The 25,249-nt window shown below is 44.1% G+C and overlaps 1 protein-coding gene across 1 annotated transcript in view; it reads right to left on the bottom strand.

Moving 5' to 3' along the window:
* LOC126521987 (SEC14-like protein 4) overlaps positions 1-10,144 on the bottom strand; it is a 46,666-nt gene extending 36,522 nt beyond the window's left edge. The window contains exon 1 of the mRNA XM_050170753.2: positions 9,832-10,144. Coding sequence (XP_050026710.1) covers positions 9,832-9,870 — 39 coding nt within the window. The 5' untranslated portion in view covers positions 9,871-10,144. The remainder of the gene's footprint in view (positions 1-9,831) is intronic.
* Positions 10,145-25,249: the final 15,105 nt, after the last annotated feature.

The following is a 25,249-nucleotide window of genomic DNA, read 5'->3' on the forward strand; positions in this document are numbered from 1 at the left end:
CACCACAGAGGAAATCATAATATGTTTTCATTAATGAATCGGTCTCATTTTTAACTATCTGTGGTTTCGTTCACGTTGCCCTCAAGATGTTTTCGTAAAAAAACTATTGGACCCATTAAATTTTCACCGATGCGAGGTGGTCTTACTAAATTCCTCGGTTCCAATCGCTAAAATTGAATTTGATATTTTTCCAAATAATGATAAACATCTTTCCTATCAATACCTGTATACTATTTTGGAAGACCACCTCGCACACCTGAATACATAGCTACTGACGCTTCCATCTGTGAAGAAAAGCTAGGCGTGGGCATTGTATCCCCACATCTAAATTGGTATTTTTCGATTCGGCTACCTGATTTCACGCATATATTTCAGGTGGAATTATTGGCAGTTGTCTTAGCTTAACGCAAATTACCATCATCTCTGTCATCAGCCGTAATCTTAACTGATTGCCTGTCTGTCTCCGACAGTGGTTTCTTGCATATATGTGTCAAGGTAGCTGCCATTGTCAGTCTTTGGCGCACATACTCGGGGCGCACCACGAGCACATGGTTTATAGTCTCTACAACGCCACACACTGAACAGCCAAATTTCTCAAGCGGCTTTGCATTTTGCAATCATATACGCTGGAGGTGAAATAGTCGACTATGTTTTTGTAGCTGAAGCGTTTCTGGGAGCTACGATGTGTTCGTAATTTGAACAGAAATCGCTGGGAAAATTCCAATTCAAGATCAGTCCTCCCGCTGTATATTATTAATGCTAACAATTCAAGGAACGCGCTAAAATTATATTTTTAATAAAAATAGATGTAATTATCGCCTAGAGGGATTAAAACAGCGCTTCGCTGAAGTGAAGCGAGTTGCGCGAAGCCGGAGGAAAGGAATTATACATAAGAGAAGGAGGCTAAAACAAAAGATGTGATTCTTCTAAACATACTTGTTTTTCAATCGTTGTCGAACTCCTCATCAAATACTTTTTGTTATTTCGTTATTTGGCACTAGGCGTTTCATTTCTTGACGCGTGGCCAATCTGCTCTTTGAGTATGCGCCATGGTTGAAAACATTGACAGTCACTTAAGTATCCTTACGTGGTTTGAATGTAAAAACATGGGGACTTCCCCAACTTATCACCTTAAATTAAAACTTCTACCTTAATCGACATGATTCCTTGGCTGCTCCGGAAATTGAAAATATCGCTGTGCATCCCGGGGCACCGTGAAGACGCAAGTGGACATCGCTGTCGCTTTTAACGCGCTAACGTTTAGGGCTCAATGTCAGAAATCCGGTGTCGATGTCGGCGTCCCCGTGAACGAAAATTCCCGTATAGATTTAGGTATATGTATATGCTATGCCTTGCTATATGATATGCGGTATGTTGGGGTTATATTGCCACACCGTTGTATCCATAAAGTTGTTCAGACCTTGTCTTACATTCTTGACAAGGTTATTGCTGGAAATTTCGAGAACGACAGCCCACAAACAAATGTCACGAAACAAAACACTGACAGCGCATGCCTTTTATGTTAAATATTCACAGACTGAAATATTAAAAGTGCGAAACAATAAAATAAACCTGGAAATGATGTAAGTTTTTTGATGCGGCTGTGCACAGCTTCCGGTTTGGGCCCGCGCAAGAGGCCGTGTCTCTACCAGGAAGCTCGTCTTCGTGCATAGAGTTCGCCGCCAGCGTTTCCCAGTAAACATTACGGTTACATAAGCTGTAGTTGCCGGAAAGCGTGAGAAGCAGTCTGGGATATTTAAATGGTACCGCGTTCCACTCTTACAGGCGAAGCTTTAGCGTCCTCCAATTTTTTTTTCTCTGAATTTTATGGAACTCGCAACATTTCTCCACCTGATGCTAATGCCATTGAACGCGCAGGATTGCTGTCTTTCTACGCGGTCGGAGGTTACCCGGAAAACAGAGCGTGCACCGCATACGGAATGAGGAGGACTGTCACTTTCACGACTTTGATGAAAAGAATGGCAGACCCTGGCAGACTGAACAAGGTCGATAGTGGCTCCGCACCGGAAAGCGTTATTCTTATATGCTCCTTCGACAAGCGGTTTCCGCTTCCATTAGAAGAAAAGGACTCTTATGTTAGGCTGCTACTTTCTCGTCGTCTGCCTATTTTTTTCTTTTGCTGTTTCTTTAATCGCGCTATGCGCTTTGAAGTAGCAGGCCGTCGATAGTAAAATCTTGTATTTAAGAATGAGGACTATATGTCACTGCTGCGATACATGGTGCTGCTGCATCATGATATATATATATATATAGTCTACTAGAACTAACTTTGGGTAGACTGACAAAAATACCCCAGATGGGTAAACGACGCCGCGGTAGCTCAGTAGGTAAGAGCATATATATATATATATACATATATATATATATATATATATATATATATATATATATATATATATATATATATATATATATATATATATATATATATATATATATATATATATATATATATATATATATATCGATGACGACATCTACACGGGGAACTTAGTGATTATAACGCTGCAATGCCTCTTACGTCACACTCGCCACTTATCTAAAGCTAAACTTTTTTCCGTTTTCTTCTTCTTTTGCTTCGTTGAGAGGACGACGACGGACCGCATAGGCTCAATACTCGCCTGATTCGCAAGCATATTGCTTTCTAAGGGGAAAGCCTTAAGTGGCTCGTTGCAGTAGCTCAAACCAGAAAAAAGCGGCGTCTAGTCCAGTGAGACAAAAAATATCATCGTCAGGAACGGCTCCTGCCCCCGCAAGCAAGCAAAGATACAATAGCTGAATATGAATGAGACAACGAAAGAAATAAATAACAAAGGAAAGAAAAAATGAACGAAGGACAGAAAGAAAGAAAGGAAGACGGAAAGAAAGAGAGAACGGAAGAACCTTTAGGTATAGTGCATTAGCTGCTCGCACGTGTCGTTGAGGATGTAAACACTCACTCACTCACTCACTCACTCACTCACTCACTCACTCACTCACTCACTCACTCACTCACTCACTCACTCACTCACTCACTCACTCACTCACTCACTACGACGTGTGGAGCAGTCTTTCGGTTTCACGTGTTACAACAGCGTAACATGCTGCCGAACTTCTATTTTTTGTTTAAGCTTTGAGGACAACGCTCCCGAGATATCTGGCTATGATATCAGCCTTAGGCTGATATCAGATATCAGCCTTAGCCAATATCTGGCTAAGGCTGTCTTAATAAAGCTAGTTACATTTATTATTCAGTGGTCAAGTGAACGTAATCATCATCACCACTAACATCGCCATCGTCGTTATTGATAATAGCACTACTAGTTTTGTTGTTGTTGAAACGGAGGCGGAACTCCCACCCTGGCTTATGCGCGTGGCTCTTTGCGCAGTAAAGGACCAGCTTGTCTTTCTTCACCCTAGGTACATTTTTCTTGCTTGGAGTAATAAGGGCAGGCCGCTGCTAACCATGTTTGCACGGCTGCTGTCCTCGTTAACAGAAACTATCAGCGACGTGTCAAGACCGACACACACGTGTTGTACGATGCAGGCTTAGCTGAAAGAGACCTTGTCACAAGAGAGGCGTGTCTGGGCGGAGTGGACCGCTTCCACAATCACGCCGCGGAGAAGATGCGCCGGATAATCGGGGACGCGCGGCAGCTGCTATCTTTGCTCGTATCGCAGTGCTGCCGGCCTTCGTTTCCCGCCAGGGGGACAGGCGGAGATACGGCACCTCCGATGACATCTCTGGCGATTGCACGTCAACACTGAAGCACCGCGAGTGTTGCGTGTTGCCGAAACCCTCGCGCGAAGAGACGCTGCAGATGGTAGTTTGGGGGCGGGCAGACAGTGCTATGTACAACGTTATGTACATAACGCTATGTAACTTTATACAACGCTACGAAGCTTTATACGACACTATGCAACTGGGTGCAACACATACACCCATAAAATACAACGCTACACGCTCGCTGACATGCAAAGAACGGCGACTCAACGACACGACACAATTCACAATGCGAGGCGTTGAATTTGAGGAGTCACTTGTAATAGTCGCCAATATTTTCTTTGCCTAATTGCCTTGCGTAGACGTATTCACGGTGTTGTTGATGTGGAAAGATGATTTTGCGATGACTAGAAGTTGTTCTGACTTTTTACGGTTCCTTTCCACCTTTAGTTGCCGCAGAAACAGCCTCTGTTCTGTAAGGTGCATCGGCAATTCCCGGAGTAATTGCAACTCGTGCTACATACCGGCTCACGAGTGGGCTTATATTGGCTTCACTAATGAAGGCAAAACAAAGCAATATGCTGAGCTCCGCGGTTCTGCCTCTTGCATAGTGCACAGTTTGAAAAGTAAGGCGTCAAATTTCCCAAACATTCCGTATCCAATAATCACACATACTCGTAGGATTCGATTTGATCATCTGGGAGTGTCGAATATGGAACGTATGGATGATGATGGTACTTTTTAGCAGGACTAGCAGTGAGGCTCCAAGTTCACCTAAGTAGCAGTATAGCCGAAAGTGACGCACTTTTTGGACGATACCTGGGGACCGCTTTGTGTTTCTTTCACGTATCCCTGTGTTTATACGGCGAGAGTTGGAAAGCCAGATGAGCACCCAATAAGCGAAGGCAACCAGCCAGCTCCTGAACAACCACCCGCACACGTGCATAATCTACGAAAAAAAAATAGACATCCACTTAAGTATCATTACGCGATAATGATGACTTCATTAATGACTTCATTATTGAATTGGTGACGTCCATGATACGTGTCGTCATACATTGTCACGTGCCCGTCACAATGCTGTCTTAATCCGCCTTAATACACATTGCTGTAATATGTAACAACCTCAATCCACCTTGATCCACTTTAATCTACCTTAACCCAGCTTGCTTTAATTTGTACCAACCTTAATTCACCTTAATCCACTTTAATTCACGGTAACCCTCTTTACTTCACGTTCATTCACTTCACTTAATCTTAAGTCACCTTACTCTAACTTGTTTTAACTTTATTTCTGTACTACTACTGACGTCATACAAGATTCTGATGACATCACTGATGATTATTCTTTTGTTGCCGCTAGTAGCGGACAGCGCCGGCTTTTCTGTCTCTTGGGACATATGATGCTTTCACATGACTATAGTCTGGGTATGGAGAAACCTTGCTTGAGCAATGCGCTGTATCTCGCAACAAGCAGGCGGCTCATGTCAAAATCTGGTGACAAGGTCGGAAGCGCACCCGAAAGTCACTAAAGCGAAGCGAAGGGTGAAAGTCGGGAGGAGGAAATCCGGGGGTCCAACGGCGCAGTAAGGTTGCGAAAACTGCGACAAACACAAACGGAAAAAACCAAAGACGCAGACAGTCTGCTTTCTTCGGCATGTTTGCGGACCGATTACAGTTTTCGTTGGAGTATGTCGCGTGTTGCACTAAGCTTTAATTATTCGAGTGTCGTCCCGAATGAATCAGACTAGGAGACGTATCCCCAAAGACTCAGCTGCCCAAGGAGGGAAGGCCCGCTCCGCGTCAACGGTGTGCAATGCAATGCCACTTTCGGTCTCAATGCTTTCCTTTTGTGACGCATACTCGCTTTCTCAAGAACGCAGCTGAGGTCTAACATGGCCTTGAAATAAACGAAACAAACAATAAAGGGGTGGTAAGGCCTGTCTTCTAATTGAGGCCTCGAACAGAATACCTTCATCACAGGAATTCCAGGTGGGCGCCGGGATGGGCACGACTGGAGGCGAACAATTAGTACTTGAATTATGACAGTCACGTCTCCCGTTCTATACGTGAAGCAGGCGTGATTACTGAGTTGTTCATCAGAATGACCGTAACGTGGTTCGTATTCGTTACATATCATCGTAGACTTAAACATATAGCTAACAAATTTGGAAGCGGTGCTGACAGCTGCCGAGGCCCACGCGAACTCTCGCGGCAGCAGGTTTAGAATTGATCTGAATTGTTCGATTTGCTCTGTGCGGAAAGCCCTAAGCCTAGAAAAATAAAGCACGGAGACGTCCCAGCGTACCCCAGCGTTGACCTATTGTTTCGCTGCTCTTGTTGGAGGTGTGAGTGGGATATGAACAGCCGGAGCTATCCAGCCAAAATAAGCGCGAGCACGCGCATGCATTGTACTTCGCGTGTCAGTTTCGAAAGAACAGAGAATAACGCGTTCACTAAAACAGTGTGTCAGTCATTTGCTACTGTCATCAAATTTATAATGAAAGGAGCAGCGAGAAACACCGCAGCCGGATTGGTCGGCAATGCAGCGACTGTCACCAGACGATTTCTTCGGTGCGCCTTGACAACTGCCAAATGGCATTCTCGATCATACGCTCTGAAAATGCTATTTCAGTCTCAAAAGCACTACAACTTCCTTTCAAGAATTAAGGTCTTCGAAATTTCTGCCTACAGCTCGCAATATTGCGCAACAGAATACACGTGGGCATTGAAACTGGATGCGATCGACCACAGCTCTTTCGGTGTACGGATCCTCATTGAATTGGACATTCTCGGGCGTAATAGTGGTCGTGTGCAAAGAGGATCTATGCCAAATATACTACATGAAAATAATTTAAATAGAAACGCCTATAACCGGCTTGTTTTGCAACTCGCAGTACATGGCCAAATGCGCATGAGGGAAGGACCAAAGCCATGAAGACAGTAATCAGCCGCGCCGACATGTGCATCCAAGTCACGTTCCTGTACCACCTCAGCCTTAAGGGACGTGCTATCCATACAACAGCAACGTTGAACGAAAACGCAAGATTTCTCGAATTTAGACAGCCTTTCTTTTCGTGCCCGTGACTACCGACACAGGGGATGTATCCTAACAAAACGGAACAAATAAAATGGTGTTGCTTAATCCCTAGCAAGAAATATAACCTATTATTGGCAAACCCAACAAAAACAAACAACTCTGTCATTTGAAACGTCCGAGAATACTATTTCCAGCCGGGTACATCGCTCGTAGTCGCTACGAGCGGATTCAATCAGTCACCCATTACAGCGGTCTCTTGACACATAGTCATTCGTGCTGATGTCAAGTTCTTTGTTCTGCTGGCATTCCATAGCAAATTGCGTTTTAATTGAATCGAAAGCGCGTGTATCCCCTCTCCATGTCCTTTTTTTCTTTTTGTGAGAATTCACCGCGATATCATATAGTTCAGGGGTTTGTATATCTCTGAACAGCGACGTAGAAGCTATTGAAGGTTCCGCAGCAGAGGACTGCAGATAAGTTTCAGCCTTAATCTAAGAGAACAAGCGTTTCTTGAATTGTATAATCCATCACAATGTGCCCTCTGGAGTCAGTAATCGAACCCGCCACCTAGTATTGCGTGTGCAGAACGCGATAGACATTGAGCTATCGCAGAAGGTATTGCCCCAACATCGACACTTACGCTGAAAGAAAATATTTTCAAAACATAGCAGGTGCTAATATTACGTGTGCAACCTTTCCCTTGTGATCTTCAGTCATGGTAACTGGGTTTTTGGCTCGCAGAAGGGACACGCGATTAGAGGAGGAGGAGGAGAAAAAGGAGGATGAGGAGGAGGAGGAGGAGGAGGTGATGGTGATGGCGGAGGATCTAAATTTGACCACGACGCGGTAATGTGCATCAATTCGCGTATTTAGGGATCGTTTACAAGGCTGGTTTCCTCGTTCGAGACCCGGCATGTAAGCTGAAACCGCCGTGAATGAAACAAGGACACAAATAAGTCAAGAGGAATCGACTGATGGCCGACGGTCGGAAAAATGCTGGGGGAAGGTCGGCTGCCAATTATCGTGGCATAGAGGCCATAGAAGGAAAAAAAAGGCCTTGCTAAGTTTGTTTTCCAACCACGCCGGCACGTGACTGAGTAGCAAAATGACGCGGGACCGAGGGTGCTGTACGACCATTATTCAGGGACGGCTACGACAAAGTCGTATACGAAGGAGAAAATACGTCGTGCCGAAGTAAGTCGCCGACGTATTGTATCAGGCGGATCGAAAATCAATTTCATGCATTTCGACCCCAGCCCGAGACCTTTTCGCAAGTGACTGACTTGTATTAGACTTCACTGAATAATAATTCTAAAGATTTTTCTGGAATGACAAGTGCTTTTTTTCTAGTTTGTTATAACAATAAGGTGTTTATTTTTGTTGCTTACTTCACTGCAGTATGTTGCCTTCCCGAAACCAGTGAACCACACAATGTATCTATATTCTTTTCTCTTGAATTTTTTCTTGCCTATATGTCATTTTGCATCTCGTATGATTGCTTCTATACTGTGGCAATTTTAATGGCATCAAGCGTTGCCTTTAATGCTAGGCAGATGCATCCGCAGTTTTTTTAAAATAGGTATTCATATGTTGATAACGTGGTTTCAGTTATCTATTTGTTCTAGTCTATGTGCACACGGTTATGCGGCGCAAGCTTCAGCATTCTTGCAAGTTAACTGTTTCGCAATAACATTTTAAATGAATATGCCCTCTTCGGTGCAGCACACATTATACTGTGCATGCTGTACAGCAAGAAGGGTGCATGCTTGCTTGTCATCGTCCAGGATATGCAGCTTCCTACGTATAAAACATGCTAATAATCAATCTAAGCCCGATGTAGGGCCAGACATAAGCTCACCTACAAATTGCTGTGGGCCATTCCAATGAAAACACTTCGTCAGGACATCGGAATCCTGTGCCAATGTCCATGTACCATTTTGGACACAAATTTGACATCCACGGGACGTCCAGTTTTGAATATCCATCGCGGATGTCCCAAGGTTATCCCATATGAATCTTTTCCGGTACACGGGCGACTATTTGTCCTTCAACTGAGGTTTTGTCTGCGTTTCCTCGTAACAGAATCATGTCTTATCGCATGTTCAAATTACAATCCCCAGCTATCGTGTCTTCAGCTGGTGTGTACGTCGTACATTACGAATTTTCTTAAGCAGTTTACTTTGAAAAGTTCAGTTAATTCAATAAATCACATGCGCTTGACGGAAGGCCCAGATGAATGAGTACGTTGCACTTCTGCACAAATGCGTGCGCGCGTAACAAGTGCACGAAATGTGTGTGTTCGGGATGTATGGGGTGCGACCGTAACAGACATTATAGCAAACACCGTGCAAAAGGCCCTGACATATCCGCAAGATGTATGCAAAATGCTCCCATGATTTCCCTCGCTGACGGACAAACGATGTTCGCAGGACACCGAAAATGCAACGAAACGGTCATATGTCAGAGATGTACGTCCGCAGGACGTATTCATCGCGTTCCTAGGATATCCCTGTCCTGACAGTAGATGTCCATAAGACCTCATTGTTGTCGCTGTTTTGTTAGGTTCGATATAGGACCAGATCTTATCAGCCGACCTACAAATTTTTGTGGGGTTCGATGTAGGCCCGCGCATGTGACAACCTTCAAACTCTCAGGGGCCATGCTAGGTTTGATGTAGGCCCAGACATGGGCCTACTTACAACATGGGACTTGCTAGGTTTGAAGCCGGCCAGGTTGGCAGCAATCATCGGCCCTAGGTCGGCACCCTAATAACTGGCCGATGTAAGGCCGATGTCAATCCCCAAGAACGGACCAACCGAAATGGCCAAGCATGGGCCACACGTGTCACGCTTGGCCACCATATACTTGCCCGACATTGGGCCGGGCAAATGTTTCCCATAAGAAAAAAAAAAAAAAAAAAACACGCGCCACAGGACAAGCGCAGGACTTTTCTTTCTGTCCGTATTTCAGTCGCGCTGTTTCGGCTTACGGCGGGTAAGAACCAGCTTTCCCTCTCCAAGATGTCGTCCCTGCCCCGCATGTCGTTCCTGTCGCGCGCGACACTCACCTGCTCGAGGGCTTTCCGTTCCTGCGCGTCGTTTGCCATTTCGGCGATGTGTTCAATGTGCCGCCGCCACTGCTGCTGCTGCTGCTGCTGCTGTCACCGGAGCGAGGTGTGCGCGACGCGACTTCACGGGGTTGATGCCACCACTGCCGCGCGGTTATCAGAGGCCGAGCGCTCGTGTGCTCTCAAAGCGCGACTCTCGACCGAATTTGGAAGCGAGCGCCGCTCGTCGACCGGTTCGGGAACAAACCCTGTCGCGGGCGAACTGTTCCAAGGATGCGCGAGCTCTGTTCGTACGCCCTTTGTAGGCTTATTTCAATGCATGTGCACGTCATTAATGCTACTCAGGAGGAGATTCGGCAGGCAGCAAGGAGATCACTGGGAAAGAAAATAAAATAAAAGATAGGCTACGTGAACCAGCTGCTGGCGCGAAACTTTCTGCTACGATAGACTGACTTGCGTCACTGACGGCTGGAAATCCTCAACGACATTGACTTGTTTTGCGACTTCGCTTTTCTTATAATGTCTTCGTTATCTCCACAGGAAAAAAGTGTAGGAGGAAGACACAGACATTTCTAATGGAAGATGGTCGTAACCTCAATCGTGACGTCCTTGCACGGCGTCATTGCCTTTTATCTGAGCAAGCTTACCTTGTTTTGGCCGTCTTGTTCAGTCGATGGAGCAGTTTAACAAATGGGATGAGAGTGGGAGGTCTCTGTGTAACGACGGGATCTCGTCTTCTGCCAGCTCCTGCTTGGTGAGGCTCATGCTTGATGCACGAGCAAACGAACACACAGAACTACAGTGACAGGCCGCGCTTTCTTTTGTGTTTTTTGTGTTCGTGTTTGTGCGGTGTCTGCCATGTTATTAAGCTGCCAACCTGGGTCTTCTGTGCAAATGATCTCCCATTTGCAGCTGTGCATGTATGCTGTCTAAGCAGACTGTTGTCGATGCCTTCTTTATTTTTCTACCTTATGATATTGACATTTATTTCCTAAATGTCGATCAGCGACAGCAGTCTTGCTGTCTAGAAATTAGTGACTGAAACGTGAAGGATCCGTCCATCTATGAGCGTTCGGCCAATCAGGCCAAGGACGTTTTTGAATCAGGCCACCATTCATGTCACCAAAGAAATTCCGTTCCGCCGACTCTGTAGCTGCATCATTTCTATCAGATTTTTTTTCTGCTTCCGGCAGCGGAAGCGCACTGTTCCCACACTTCACCTACGAATACGTGTAGCTTTATGAAGCACACCTACCGCCAGATATTCAAATGACTGTCGGCTTGCCCGTGTCTTATGACGCACGGTAAGATGGGTATTGCGTAACCTATACATGTAGCCTACTATGTTTACTTTCATTGGCACATACGGCGGGCAGAACTCTTCGCTCACCTTGTTCCGTGCGTAAGCTCATCTGTGACATGTGGCTTTCGGCGACGCGAAAGCATGTGTATCGTGCGCTAAGCCACCGTCGAGGAAAACACTAAAACATTCCTTGGCGTCGTGCCAGTCACTGGTGTTAATGCACTCATCCGTGAGAGACGTCCTTCGGAGAATGCAATCGCGTCCCGAGACCGCAGATGCCCGTTGCGGGGATTCAACTTTCAAAACAAAGCACCGACCCCACGTGTATCGTTTCCCTTTGCGTCGGCGCGTCGAAAGATGCAGGGTTGGTGCCATAGGCGGAAAGTTTTCATTTTCCGGAGGGGGCTGGGGCCCGACCAGCGTTCCGAAAGCTATATATATATATATATATATATATATATATATATATATATATATATATATATATATATATATATATATATATATATATATGTGTGTGTGTCTGTGTGTGTGTGTTATCACATGTCTTCTAATTTATCTTGTAAGGACAGGACAAATAAAGCTTTTTCGTACCACACATGAATAGTCCTCCCAGCGTCCTTTTGTTTCAGTTTCCTTATTGAAAGATTCGTTCAAATTATAGCTCAAGATATCATGTCTGCATGTCATATGTTTACACATATGACATGCAGACATGGTTCAACAGCCGAGAACGTCAACTAAACACGCCTACCAAAAGGTTCGTCGTCTCTTTCCTGCATATGTAACGTCGGGGCCTGCGTGCCGAAATTTGCAGATATATATATATATATATATATATATATAGTCATATCATGAGACGCCAACAAACACTGACAACAAGGACAACATAGGGAAAAGTACTTGTGCTTAATCGGGCCCCTCGGTTAACCCCCTTTCTTCTCGTTCATATATATATATATATATATATATGTTAGCACTTGTAGAAACTTCGTGTGACCTCGAAGAACTGTTCACTGAAAGGACGGCCTTATATGAGAATTTACGAGACCTCATAGTAGGAGACAGTTCGATTTCGCATCCCCTGTTTTCTCCCACCACCAAAGATATGGCGTCTCTCGGTGGTGTAATCTTTCTTCGTGTAATTGTCGTATACTTCGCTATCCTAATGATTCGCCTTACCGGCGAAACTGCAGCCTTTCTATGTTTTTTTTTTCTTTATCTGTGCGTTCGAGTATAAGCGTTCCTACGCATGACTGATGTTGAGTCTGATATCGAGTGAATCCGGCTTGGCCTCATTTCGGTTACTGAGTGAATTATATAGGGTACCCCAACTATCATGCACCAAGGCTTAAAGAAAGAACAGCTGCGTTGCTCGAAGAAAATCTAGTGCATATTGTTTCCAGTACAGTGGAGTAGCCGCCAGTAATTCTTTCGTTCCTGAAATTTAATTCGACAAGTACAATTAATTATCTAATTCCAGCAGTACTGTCCGAATTATCAAAGTGTCAATGATGATTTGTATGGCACAGTCGAGGGACATCTAAGTGCGGTATATTCAGCGACGTATGCCCGTGCGCCCTACGGCACCAAATGTCATGGCGTTCACTACGTCAACTCGATTACCTCTTCTACGCGAAGGAATGCATAGGCGATTGCAAAAGATAGAAAGAAAGAGAAAAAGGAAGAGAGAAAGAAAAAGGACATGTTTTGTTAGTGCAAGTTCGGGTTATGGCGTTATTATTGTCTCCGTATTTCTTTAGTCCAAGTGTAACGTTGTGGAATGCTGTATGCATATGTTTTTAGAGCGTAGCTCTTAGGCGCCCGTCCCTGCGTATCGTGTCGGCGTCGAACCTCGGCGTCCTCCCTAGGGGTAGCCCAGCGAACGCGGAGCGCAGCGAGGCATGAAATACGTCAATAGCTAAGAGAGAGAAAGAAGGAAAGCGGAGAAGGATATGACGAAAACTTGAGAAGAGTGAGTGAATGAGTGAGTGAATGAGGGAAGAAACTTTACTGCAGGCCCGGCGAGGACGCGAAGTCGTCGCGCACCCGGCTAGTCCCGCGTCGGGACCGGCAGGTCTAGACCACCGGCCCGATTGCGGGCACGCCGGACAGCCAGGATTTGCTTTTCTAGAGCAGGGCTACGCAGAAGCGAGTCCCACTCCTCCTTGATGAAATTGGGGTATGTCGACCCGCACTCCCAGAGCATGTGCGCTATAGAGTGGAGGTCTGCCCGCAGGACGGGCAGGCGTCGTCGCGATACACATCGGGGTAAGCCTCGTGGAGAACGGACAGACACGCATATGGGCTGGTCTGTAGAAGTTTAAGTGAAACGGCTTGCGCCCTATTCAACTTGTGGTGAGGGGGTGGAAAGACCCTTTTAGACATGTAGAAAAATTTAATAATCTCGTTGTGAGTAGCGGTCATCCATATCAAATTTGTGGCTGGGAATGTGAACGCTTCCAAAGTCAAAACTAAGGCCATCGCTATTTGTAAAAAATTTGCCCTCGATTGCCTCGCACGGAATACAATACCTTCATTCTATCACTATAAAGACCAACCAGGAAGCGGTACTGTTTAGTTGCATAATGAGCGAGCGTAACGCTTTTTACTTGTACAGTAGTCCGTCGTAGAAGTTTTTGATATTTTCGAGGATAATAATCCCCTGCATGCAATTGATTTTATCAAAAGAAACCAATGCATATGGTCTGCTTTTTTGATTGATCTGAAAGGCCTCTCTCTCTCTCTCTCTCTCTCTCTCTCTCTCTCTCTCTCTCTCTGATTTTTTTATTCTCCATAAGGAACTCTTTTCAGCAGCGCACGACTGCATTGAATGTAACGGGGACGTGCGCTTCGAAAATGCGTCATGTATTTAAACGAGTTACTTCTCATTCCTGCTCGAACTTTATTTAAAATCAACGTACGTCTCTGTCGAAGGAAAAACAAAATTAAATCAAATTATCGGGTTTTGCGTGCCAAAACCACTATCTGATTATGATGAACGCCGTAGTGGGGGACTCCGGACATTTGGACCACCTGGGGTTCTTTAACGTGCACCGAAATATAAGTGCACGCATGTGTTCGCGTTTCGCCCCCATCGAAACGCGGCCGCCGTGGCCGAGATTCGATCCCGCGAACACTTTTGAAGGAAAGTTGTTTCTTCAGAAGGAAGGGCATTTTCGCCGAGTCGTTCGTCGCGCCGTTGCATTGCAATATTTTTCTGGCGCGTGTCTGCGAAGAACTGGGTTTTAAGCTTAACAACGAGATCCCTCTCGCAGTTCTTATGTGCGTTTATATAACTTTTTTTTTAGTTATCTTCAAAAAACAAGTTTTTATTCCATACTGGGACGCAGCGCAATCCGCTTTAGCTATTTTTACGCAGCCTGGGGAAGGCCTCGCCGTCACGCATACATTACCCAAGCACAGTTTTTTATAGTCTCAAATCCTTATTTTCAGTTTTTAGAAGGACATGTTTACTGGTCGTATTCACCGCTTACGCGAAGAAACCACTGCCCTACCTCTCCGCCCTTTCTGAGACGGTGAAGAGGGTCATTGTGGCCTCGTGTTTTGAGTCTACCTTGACCAAATCATCTAGCATTGTGGTAGAGAAAGAAATTCAGCACCCAGGTCTCTATGTTACTAGCGCTGGTTAGCTGGTCTCTTTCGTTTTTGGTAAACATTGGTAGCTTTTTCGCTTCTTGTAGACTCTCGGCTGCCGTGCGTAGCAAGGACTGATTATTACTATGCCACTAAGTATCTGAGGCAAGGAGAGGTTTGCTGCTCTGAGCTTATCACCGGCGATAATCAGATTACCAGAGGACCGAGTAACCCTTTCATCTCGGAGTCATCTCGGAGTCATTAGTAGTCATCACAAGTCATTAGCAGTCATTATTAGTCATCACTATTCATTATTAACATCTACCAATCTCTATTATAACGTTATAATTCACTGTCACTACCTATCTTCATATGGCGCGATGACGCTTCGGCGGACACTCTGGCGGTCAGTTCTACTGACAAACTTCATCATGAGCCCAGAAAGGGCTTTCGCCTTTCGCCCTCATTCGAAACTAATATATAAAATGAAACTTCTCGAAATACCCCTACAGATCATAAACTGGGTAAATTCATACCTGACTGGTCGTAAGCAGTATGTGGAAATAAATGGATCATGCTTCCGGTTTTTGGGGGTAACTTCAGGCACACCTCAGGGATCGGTGCTTGGTCCAGTACTATTTAATATTTATATTAATGACCTAGTTAAAATTGTGGAATCACCTGTTCGTGTCAAATTGTTTGCAGATGATTGTATGATATTTAGCAACATTCGAACTGTCTCTGATCAGCTTTTTCTGGAAGAAACCTTGGATAGTTGGCAGAATGGTGCAATGAATGGGATATGGTTATTAATTATGACAGAACAGTGCATATGTGTATTACATATAAGTTAAGAAAGCTAGAATACTTGAACAAAATGAAGGATAATAAGATTAGGAAAGTACAAAGCTGCAAACACTTAGGGATAACTTTAACTTCACGTCTATCCTGGGTGCCTCACATAGACAATATAACCTGTGTAGCCCGAAAAAGATTAGGATTTCTAACGGTTAAGTTAGGTGACTCCACATCCTCAATAAGATGACAAGCCTATAAAACGTACGTTAAACCTCTCATAGAATATTCGAGTATCGTTTGGGATCCTCACGCACTGGTAGGTATTGAAGAAATAGAAATAATTCAAAGGTTAGCCGCGCGCTTCATTTATAAGCGCTTCAAACGACGTGATTTCCCAACGAGTATGCTGGAAGCCGCAAACTTGGAACCACTAACTGATCGAAGAAAAACTGCCAGATTAAATTTCTTTCGCCAGCCTTATTACGGGAACTAGGAATACAACCGCGCGACTATATTGTTAAGGACACATCTCGAATTTCCCGCCACAAACACAGCCAGTATTTAAAACCGATCTTTGCACGAACAAACATTTTCAAAAGCTCATTTTTTTCCGAAAACAATCAATGATTGGACTGCCCTACCTGGAAATTCCCACTGGTTACAACGACCTACTTGATGTATCTTGTTGACTGTATCCCTTGTATATATTTGTATGTTTGCTTTTTTTTGTATTTGCTCACGTAGCCCCCTCCTGCTTGGACAGATGTCCGCAGTATTGTGAAAATAAATAAAAGAAATAATAAAAAAAGTGTTGCGCTCTTCCAGTGCATCTCGCCACATGTTCCTGGATTGATATCTAGAAACCAGTAGTAGTTTCAGGGTCCCTGGTAATGTCTTCTTCCATTACTAGCTTCATTTGCCCTGCATAGCAACATGCGCTCGAGACTTATGAATAAAAATGTTCATTAGTGGCAATAACTAATTGATTGGTGGCTTTTGCACGTTTTGATGCCCACCAGCGCTATGAACTTTGGGTGGCAAAATATGACGTCGTTTCTGAGGACACTGGTATACTGATATGTGAAGAACACGTTATATCTTTCACATGAGATGGTCGTGAGAGGTTGGATGCCTTTTTCATGTAGTCACGCAGAAATGAAGACATTCATCCGTCCAGATTGAAGCTCACAGAGGGAGGGAGGGTAAGCCGAAAGGAATGAAAAGCAGAGATGTTAACTAGACTTTTTTATTGGTATGGATACATAGGGAGACGTTCGCAACGAAATATGGGGCCCGCTACTTATATATATATATATATATATATATATATATATATATATATATATATATATATATATATATATATATATATATATATATATATATATATATATATACACACACAGGGTGTTTCAGCGAACACTTTCAAAATCTTAAAAGTTGCCTGTGGCAGGTGTCACAATTCTAGTTCATGAGCTGGTCTACTCGAAGCGGTGTACAATACTTGCAAAAAAAATTGAAATGCAAAAGCGACTAATTAATAGAACTTCACTAAGTAAGTTTTTTTACTAATTACATTATGGCCCATATTGCAATTTACAAATTCTAGCCGTGGGGTTCGCAAGGCGAATCCACTTGGTACGAATTTTGAAGATGACACCAGTTTCGAGATATAAATTCCCGAAATTTGCCGAGAAATGCATTGGAGTTCCAGTTAATTTGCTAACAAACATCGTTTCATGCACAGAAACACACAAGTAACTGGAGCGCCAATGCATTTCTCCGCAAAGTTTGGGAATTTATATCTCGAAACTGGTGTCGTCCTGAGAATTCGTTCCAAGTGGATCCGTCTTGCGAAGGCCAGTGCTAGAATTTGTAAATTGCAATATGGTTCAAAGATAATTACCTAGAAAGTTAATTAGTGAATTCTTGTTAATTCGTTGATTTTGCATTTCAATGTTTTGTGCGAGTAGTGTCCGCCGCTTCGAGTAGACCGGCTCATAAACGAGAATTGAGCTATCTGCCACAGGCAACCTTTAAAAAAATGTGAGTGTTCCCTGAAACACCTCGTATAGATACATATATTTAAATGCATACGGTGCACATATATACAGTGCGCATTCGTGCAATGAGTGTTTTCAGCCGGCGAAATGTAACGTTTCTCTGCAATATCTGTGACCTTTAAGAACTCTCTAAGAGCTGTGAGAGTTCTTGATGACTATTTGTTAGCCACAGTCCCAACAGCTTCTTTAGGCTCAGTGGCCTTCAATCGAGTCTCATAAGTTTCGACGTCAGTCGGTTTGTTGGCTCAAAGTGTCTATTTTCTACCCTAAGCGTGGTAAAGGTAATAGAGCAGTGAAATGGGGCGACAGAGAGAATACAGGACACAAACATACCGGATACACGTGCACTAACAAACACGTCCTGTTTACACTCGAGCACTCAAGTCTGTTGTCTTAAGGTATTGGGGAAGAGCTCGCGTGGCTTTTTGGGAAGAGGAGCGACAACACCAGGATGCCAGTATGTAAGAAACCTAAACGAAACAGAATAGTTGTGTTCAGTTTCAAAAGAATTTTCGGGAATCTATGTTACCTTGTATCCGCTTCAACATACGCCATGACTTAAAGATATAAAGTAGCACAAAATTAAAGGGGGCTAGAAAGGACACAGGACAAGGGCTCAGTTACTTCTGGTTACAATAAACACCAGTTGTAAGTGATCATCTGTCCTACGCCCTTCCTATTACCTGTCAATTCTGTGTCGTTTATATATTTCTAGCATGTACCAAATCGCAAAACAACGTGAATTGCTAACGAAATACCTCATGACATGCATACCATTTAATGGATGGCCAAATATTTTTTATTTCGAAGTGCAGACACGATTACTCCTTGTATTTTACAAAGGGCGCAGAAACAGCCGCCTGATACCAACGACTCACCTCGGCACGCGTTCGCGGCTATTCAAGGTCAACCTAAGGTCACGCGTCGTCGGAAGGCTTTCCAAAACCAAAACACTCGGAATCTGCAACATCGACTGGCGCTGTTCAGGCCCGCCGCTCCTGAATGGCATTGGCCGCCGCGTTGGCAGCATGTATGAGTGAAGCTGAACTGATAGAAATATTCAGGATTCCTTGAAAGCTTAGTAATCAGCAGAGCGCTTGAAGATTTCACTACCAGCACGCAGACAAGGTCGACCCAGTTCATTCAGAGTTTCACCGTGAAAGTCCGTTTATCTAGCTGTGCGAATCGTTCGAGAATCGTCCGCAGGCTCCTAATAGCCCCGAACGCGGCCTTCAGGGCCGCTGAGAAGGCCACTCGCCTGGCATCAGGGTCAGTACTCGCGTACGTCGTCTGCTGCAGTCCAGGTGGCGTACGCCTATCTCCCACAGTGTTTCCGTCTGTTCGCTCTAGTTCTCTATGCTAGTGCGCTATTGACGGTTCTTCGAAATAGGTCTTTTTCGGCTAATTTTATCAGTAAATATATCGAAAAATGGCTCAACACTCTTTCTCGACGGCAACGTTCACAGTGCAGGCTGATTGAGCTTGGTTCAACGCGTTTCGAACTTTTCATGCATGGTTCTAAATTCTAGTGTGGCCTTTCGAGGGGGATAATCGAAGCATAGATGTGTAAAATAGGTTCATTAAGACATGTGGTCAAGAGACCAGATTATTCTTTACAGTTGTGCTACAAGCATGTAACAAACAGTTGCTGCGCGTTAGTTCTACGACAGTAGTTGTTCTTCGTTTTGCGGTGCACGTTCAAGTCAGATCAGTGATCACTCTTTTCTGGAATATTCTAATCCCATTCCCCATCCCTATACAGAGTAGCATGCCAGCGGTTATATACGCGCCGGCAAGATTCTCTGTTTTTCCAATAAAGAGCCCTCTCTCTCTCTACAGGTTTATAATGCTTCAGAATCAGTTATGACAGGTTCGTTTCACAAAGCTGCAGCTGCTCGGCTCAACTCTCTTGAACTAGACATGGCTCTTACACCGTATAGCTGCAGCCAACAAGACGACGAAGCCTCACAGTCATGTGAGACTCATTGAAAGTGTAACTATAGTGAACATATTATGATTGCGCTTTCAGCGTCATATAGGCACACTGAAACCACATTAGTATGAGGCTTTTGGCGTCTTGTTTATTCGGCGGTGGGTTGTAGACTGACGAAGTGAACAGCTCTGTACTTTAAAAAAGTATAAGCTTCGAAACATCGTGCTGTACAAGGTACACCTTCGAGGAAGTACGAGATCTGCTCTACTGCCCAGAGTCTAACGTAGGCTCGCCAACTGGCACTGTAAAGGTATGGGCCATGGTTTCAGATCGAAGTTGCCGTGAATGAATGGGTTTCGTGAGATTAAGTAGCCCACCGTAACAGCGTTTCGAGGGGTGTGTGCCATATTGTCGACTGAAGTTTTTTTGCAGGCTATAGAACATCCTATTGTCTTTAAATAGTTTGGCTCTCGATCTTAAAGGGAAGCTTTAGCTCCGGGGCTCGTAAGTAAATGGGAACGGAGAAAACGTTCTTTTTCGACAACCACTAGACCGACTTTGATGAGATTTGCTGCATGTAAGGGAAAACGTTAAAGTTTCATCACTACAGAAAGCGAGTTTTCAAATTATGCTACCAATCTTTTTCTTTTGAAATATCTTTAAATATGCAAAATTTCACGAAGCTCAAGTATAAGTATCAAATATCAAGTTTACAACTCTGACTCAGTAGTAAAAAACGATATCATAATTCTGCGAACTTCCCATAATTATGCATCTAAAACGTGCAAAATTGATGCAATATACATACTCTAGAATATGCCGGTAATTTGTGAGTAGGAGTTCAGCAAAACATCCGTAAACACTGTAACAATTCCACGTAAGCAATACATTAACATATAAAATTTGTCTGCTTGAGATGGCTGTAACAGGTGCAACATATAGAACTGCAACATCGGTTGTTGGTGTAGAGTTGCGGATTTCTAAACTGCTTCTATTATTTTAAACCTATTGATTTTCGCCAATTTTTGTAAAGGATCCGAAGTTATTAATAAAAATACTGCTTCGTAGAGTTGTTAGAGTTCAACTTTCCCTCTGAACTGCAACAAATTTTATTCGGATTGGTACAGCGGTGGACTCATATAAGCACTTCTGCGTTTTACATGTATTTGAATGGGGAAATTGGACTTGGCTCCAATTTAGAGTTTCCTCTAAACCATAACATTTTTATTCGAGGCGATTTATGCCCATGTATTCATGAAGTCTATATTATATATGGCACTCAGTCGTGCTAAGAGTCCTGAACAGCGCTTCTTCAGAGCAGCTCTTGCGGATAACAGAGACAGTAGTAAAGTGATTCACAGAAAATTCGCGCCTACCACTCCTTTTTATTAGGATTGCGCGAATATTCAAAGTTTCGAGTGCGAATAAAGTATTACACACTAATCATTCATATTAGTATTCGAAAGGGAACTATTCGGTAATTTTGAATATCTAAAATTATCCCAACATATAGCAACAACCAACTGTTAAAATCTTGTTACCGTTCTCTATCTGCCAAACAAACTGTCGCATATTACCAGAAGTGAGGAGACAAAAGTTTTAAAAGGAATGCAGAAACAAAATAAATGATGCAAGTTTTGTTTTCGATTTCGCCGCGGAAGCCTACATAACAACTTGTGAGTGCGAAATTGTGCGAATTTTGCGAAATTGTGCTAGTGCACTTCCCCGCACACCTAATTTGAGCGAACAAAGAGTGGACCTTGGGCTAGAAGCGTAAATGTCACCGTGCTAGCCGGTTACACCAATCCTGCGGCCTTGCTTCCCGGCGCCATCCATGCTTTCACAAAGTGCGTCTCCCCTTTAACTACGCTACTAACGGGAACGCAGCCATCTTGATAACTGCAAGTTAGGCGTGTAGGAAAGCCTGCCAACGGAATTTCGCAAATCCCTAACTTCGTGTAGTCTGTAATTTAATGTTATTAACAGTCTAGTCACGCCGAATTTTAAGCTTTCCGGATACGACCAGAGCTATTCTGCTAGCAAGTAGCCCTTTTACCTGTGTGTAGGGCTCACAAATCCTTCAGTTCTTTTTTTCTTTTACCACAACTTATGGCCTTTCTTCGGCGACCATTAGATTAGCCTTCTTATAGAGCTCTTTACCATACAGGAGGCGTTATATCTTGGAAATCTTGTTTGAAACTAATCTCTAAAGATGTTGAGAGGCTATTCGTGCAGTTTTTATTCAAGGAGCACTGACACGAAATTATGTGGGCTCTGTTTTTGTTTTTTTGCACTTAATAAGGCTATTGATCGAGTAATCACCCTTAAGAAACTCCTTTCACCCGCCGTGGTTGCTCAGTGGCTATGGTGTTGGGCTACTGAGCACAAGGTCGCGGGATCGAATGCCGGCCACGGCGGCCGCATTTCGATGGAGGCGAAATGCGAAAACATCCGTGTACTTAGATTTAGGTGCACGTTAAAGAACCCCAGGTGGTCGAAATTTCCGGAGTCCTCCACTACGGCGTGCCTCATAATCAGAAAGTGGCTTTGGCACGTAAAACCCCATAATTTAAGAAACTCCTTTGCTCCAGTGCCCGCCGATTGTTTAGTTATATGCTGTCATCTCACGACCGGTCACGGTGTCGAGTTCGAAGAGCGCTTCGTGCCCCGTGACGGAAGATACATGCTCGTAAACAGCGATGATAACGTGAGCGCGCAATCCTCTTAAGCGCGCTATAGCGCACCGACTACCATGAAATCTTTGTTCCTGTTTGCTCTGATACCTTGGTGTTATCTTGGCGGTAAACCTTCGCATTGTTACGCCATCGTATTACTTCGTTGCGCCGACGTCCACTACGCAGTATGCTCCCGGCATCAGAGACGTTTTCGCTACGTTTTAGCGTGGCCGCAAACTTCCGTTTGCGGTTTACTGCTTTCCCGGAGAGGTGCACGGCAGCAACATCAAACACCTTTATTCCGGAGAGTAGCGGCACTCTTAGGTCTTTTCCGCCGAATCCTCACTCGCGCCATTGTCCTGCTCTCTTTCCTCCTCACTGCGCTGCTCCCGCGCTTCCCTCGCGCTGATTGGTTGCGGGGCGCGAAATCACTCTATCGGCTGGCCTTCACGTCAAGGGGACTTCATGAAACTTGTTTAAGCTATATTTATTTTTTCCGGCCGCCATTCGCCTGCCACATGTTGATCACGCTGCGACGGCACATGTGCTTTCTGCAAGAATGCCTGGCTGCTTTGCTTGTCAATGCCGCGGGAGGCCGGAAAAGAGGACAGCGTTGTTTAAAATGCGCCGAGGAAAACAAGACGTCGTGCAGCGAAAAAAACAAATGGTTGCACAACATCGGAAGAAATGACTTCGTCCCTTCGAAACACTTTGCGAGGCAAGTACTTCACTTCTGTTGATACTTGTAGGCAAAGTTGCAAGAAGATTTCTATAATTTATGCGAGCCACACTCTTTGCTAAACTCATCACAGTGCAGCAGTGCACCGCACACTTAGCGCGTGTAAAAGAATGCGCTAACTTTTTTTCCCAAGCCTTCGCGTCATGATGCAGTGTTTTTTTTTTTCGCGTTCACATTATTTTTAAGCAATACATCCTTTTCAATGTTGTACTTGCGACTCTCTCGGCGTTCTCATGAATAATTAAGTCTTTCGTTTACTTCAATAACTCTTGCGTGGGAACATGGGAGGCCATGGAAGCGCGATACTTCTTGATCTTTGTATGTTTAACTCTGTCTCTGTGCGGCGAATAATAATTTTTTTCGTACAACCATTTTTGGAATGGCACAAGGTATAAACCCCACTATGATCACTAAGGTCTTTTGACATATATATACAATAAAATTTGCTCCACTCGTGCGCCTTTTTTTTATAGAACAATGTAATTAAATAGAAATACGCGGAATATGTTTCTTGCCTCGAATAGGCACAGAAAGCGCTATCACGTTTCAGTCTCATTTTGCTGACGATCAATTCGAGGCGAAGATATTGCAAACTTATGGAAATAAAGATGCTTGCAGTGATGAATGTCAATGCAAGCATTTATGTTGCTACTCTGTATTTAGCTTGAGGAAGAAGATACTTGTGTGCACTTTTTCTTACACATACGAGTGTTGTTTACTGTATGAAAACCGTGTTTCGTTGTCATGTGTAGCCAATATGAGAACTGATTAGTCATAAATAAAAGTTATATATTGTGTGCGTGTCTAAAAATGTGTCCACCGAGTATTTTGAGTTATTGATTGAATCGCTTTTGCAATAAATAAAGATCACAAAAATTCGTTGGTCGGCTCTGTTAACCAGTTAAGAGAGCTTTCGTGCATGGTGTTAGTTCACTGGGCACAGTACATCGCGCACATATTTAGTTCAAGTTAAATTTCGTGTTCATTACAATTGTACTTGCGTGCCCTTGGAGGCTGCATTTGTATCACACAATTATGTTCACCAATAAAAAGAAAACTTTCAGGTCACATTAACTACTCCGAGGCTAATGTGCAAGAGCACTCTTTTTTTGATAATCGCCTATACCTGTCGCGAACGCTTAATCACGCCAACAAATCCCTGAACCATCTTTTCTTTCATTATTTAGTACTCGCATCCCCAGAAGCTTGACAGTACCGTAGGGTTAAGTGTCCGACATTCTGGAACACCGTCCACGAATGCCTTGAAGAAAAAGAAAATGTGTATAAAAATGTCTTTTTTTTTCTGTCAAGCCAAATAACATTAATTTTTTAGCCAAGAATTTTAGAACGTGTCGTGATTTTTGGACCGCGCGCTTTAGGCGCCCACCCTTGAGTCTGTAACTCTCCGAATGAAAAAGAAAGAATCACTTAACAGCTACTTACAGTCATGTCGGCATCCACCGTGCAGTAACCAGCCACCAACCCTAAAGAAAACCGCGTAACTGTCGTGCTTTATTCGCGGCTTGTCACGGAATACGATCTACTCGCATTGAATTTTGTCCCTTAATTTTGGTAACATATAGATTTCGTAAGCTGTTGGTTTATTGTGAAGCAACGTAAGCGGAGTTCAAGGGCGTGCATTGCTTCTTTTATTGACTCCTCACGCAAGCCCAGAATGCTTCTCGCGTAGTGGCATTGGCCCAAGTGCTTACCACGCACTCGGATAAAGGGCAATTTACCGCAAAGTGCCTTCACGTATATTATTGCTTATCTTTCTCAAGCTGTCCTTTCTTAAGTCACGTATATGAAATGAATGCATAAACTGTCTGCGCTGCTTAAATTTTCCGCGTACCGTACTGCATCGAGCCACGCAAGGTCAAAACGGCGCGGCCATGAAGAGCAAGCCGCTGAGCGAGTGACTGCTCGATAGCCATTTTGTAGAGCGCTTCCGTTATAGTTTATCTCGAACTATTCTAAAAAAATATTTGGCAGCACGACCTACCGAAACTTTACCGCACTCTCACCAGTGTCATTAGGCGATCAATTCCACAATAACATTCCAAACGGCTGAACAAGCGCGCGCATTATTCTTGCGCGGCGCACGGCCACAAAGAGAGAGAGAGAGAGAGAGAGAGAGAGATCCTACACCTTCCCGGCGGCCGCTGGGGCAGCGCACCGGATCGTGGGAAGGTGAAATCCGAGAGGAGGAAAGCCCGGGTGCGGAGGAGAGTGCCGCTACATTTTAAAGTAGAAGGCTTTTACGGGAACAAAGCTGGTGGCGACATCTGGTGGCGCAATATTTAACCAGAG

Source organism: Dermacentor andersoni, chromosome 6 (assembly GCF_023375885.2).
Source record: "Dermacentor andersoni chromosome 6, qqDerAnde1_hic_scaffold, whole genome shotgun sequence".
Lineage (NCBI taxonomy): Eukaryota > Metazoa > Arthropoda > Arachnida > Ixodida > Ixodidae > Dermacentor > Dermacentor andersoni.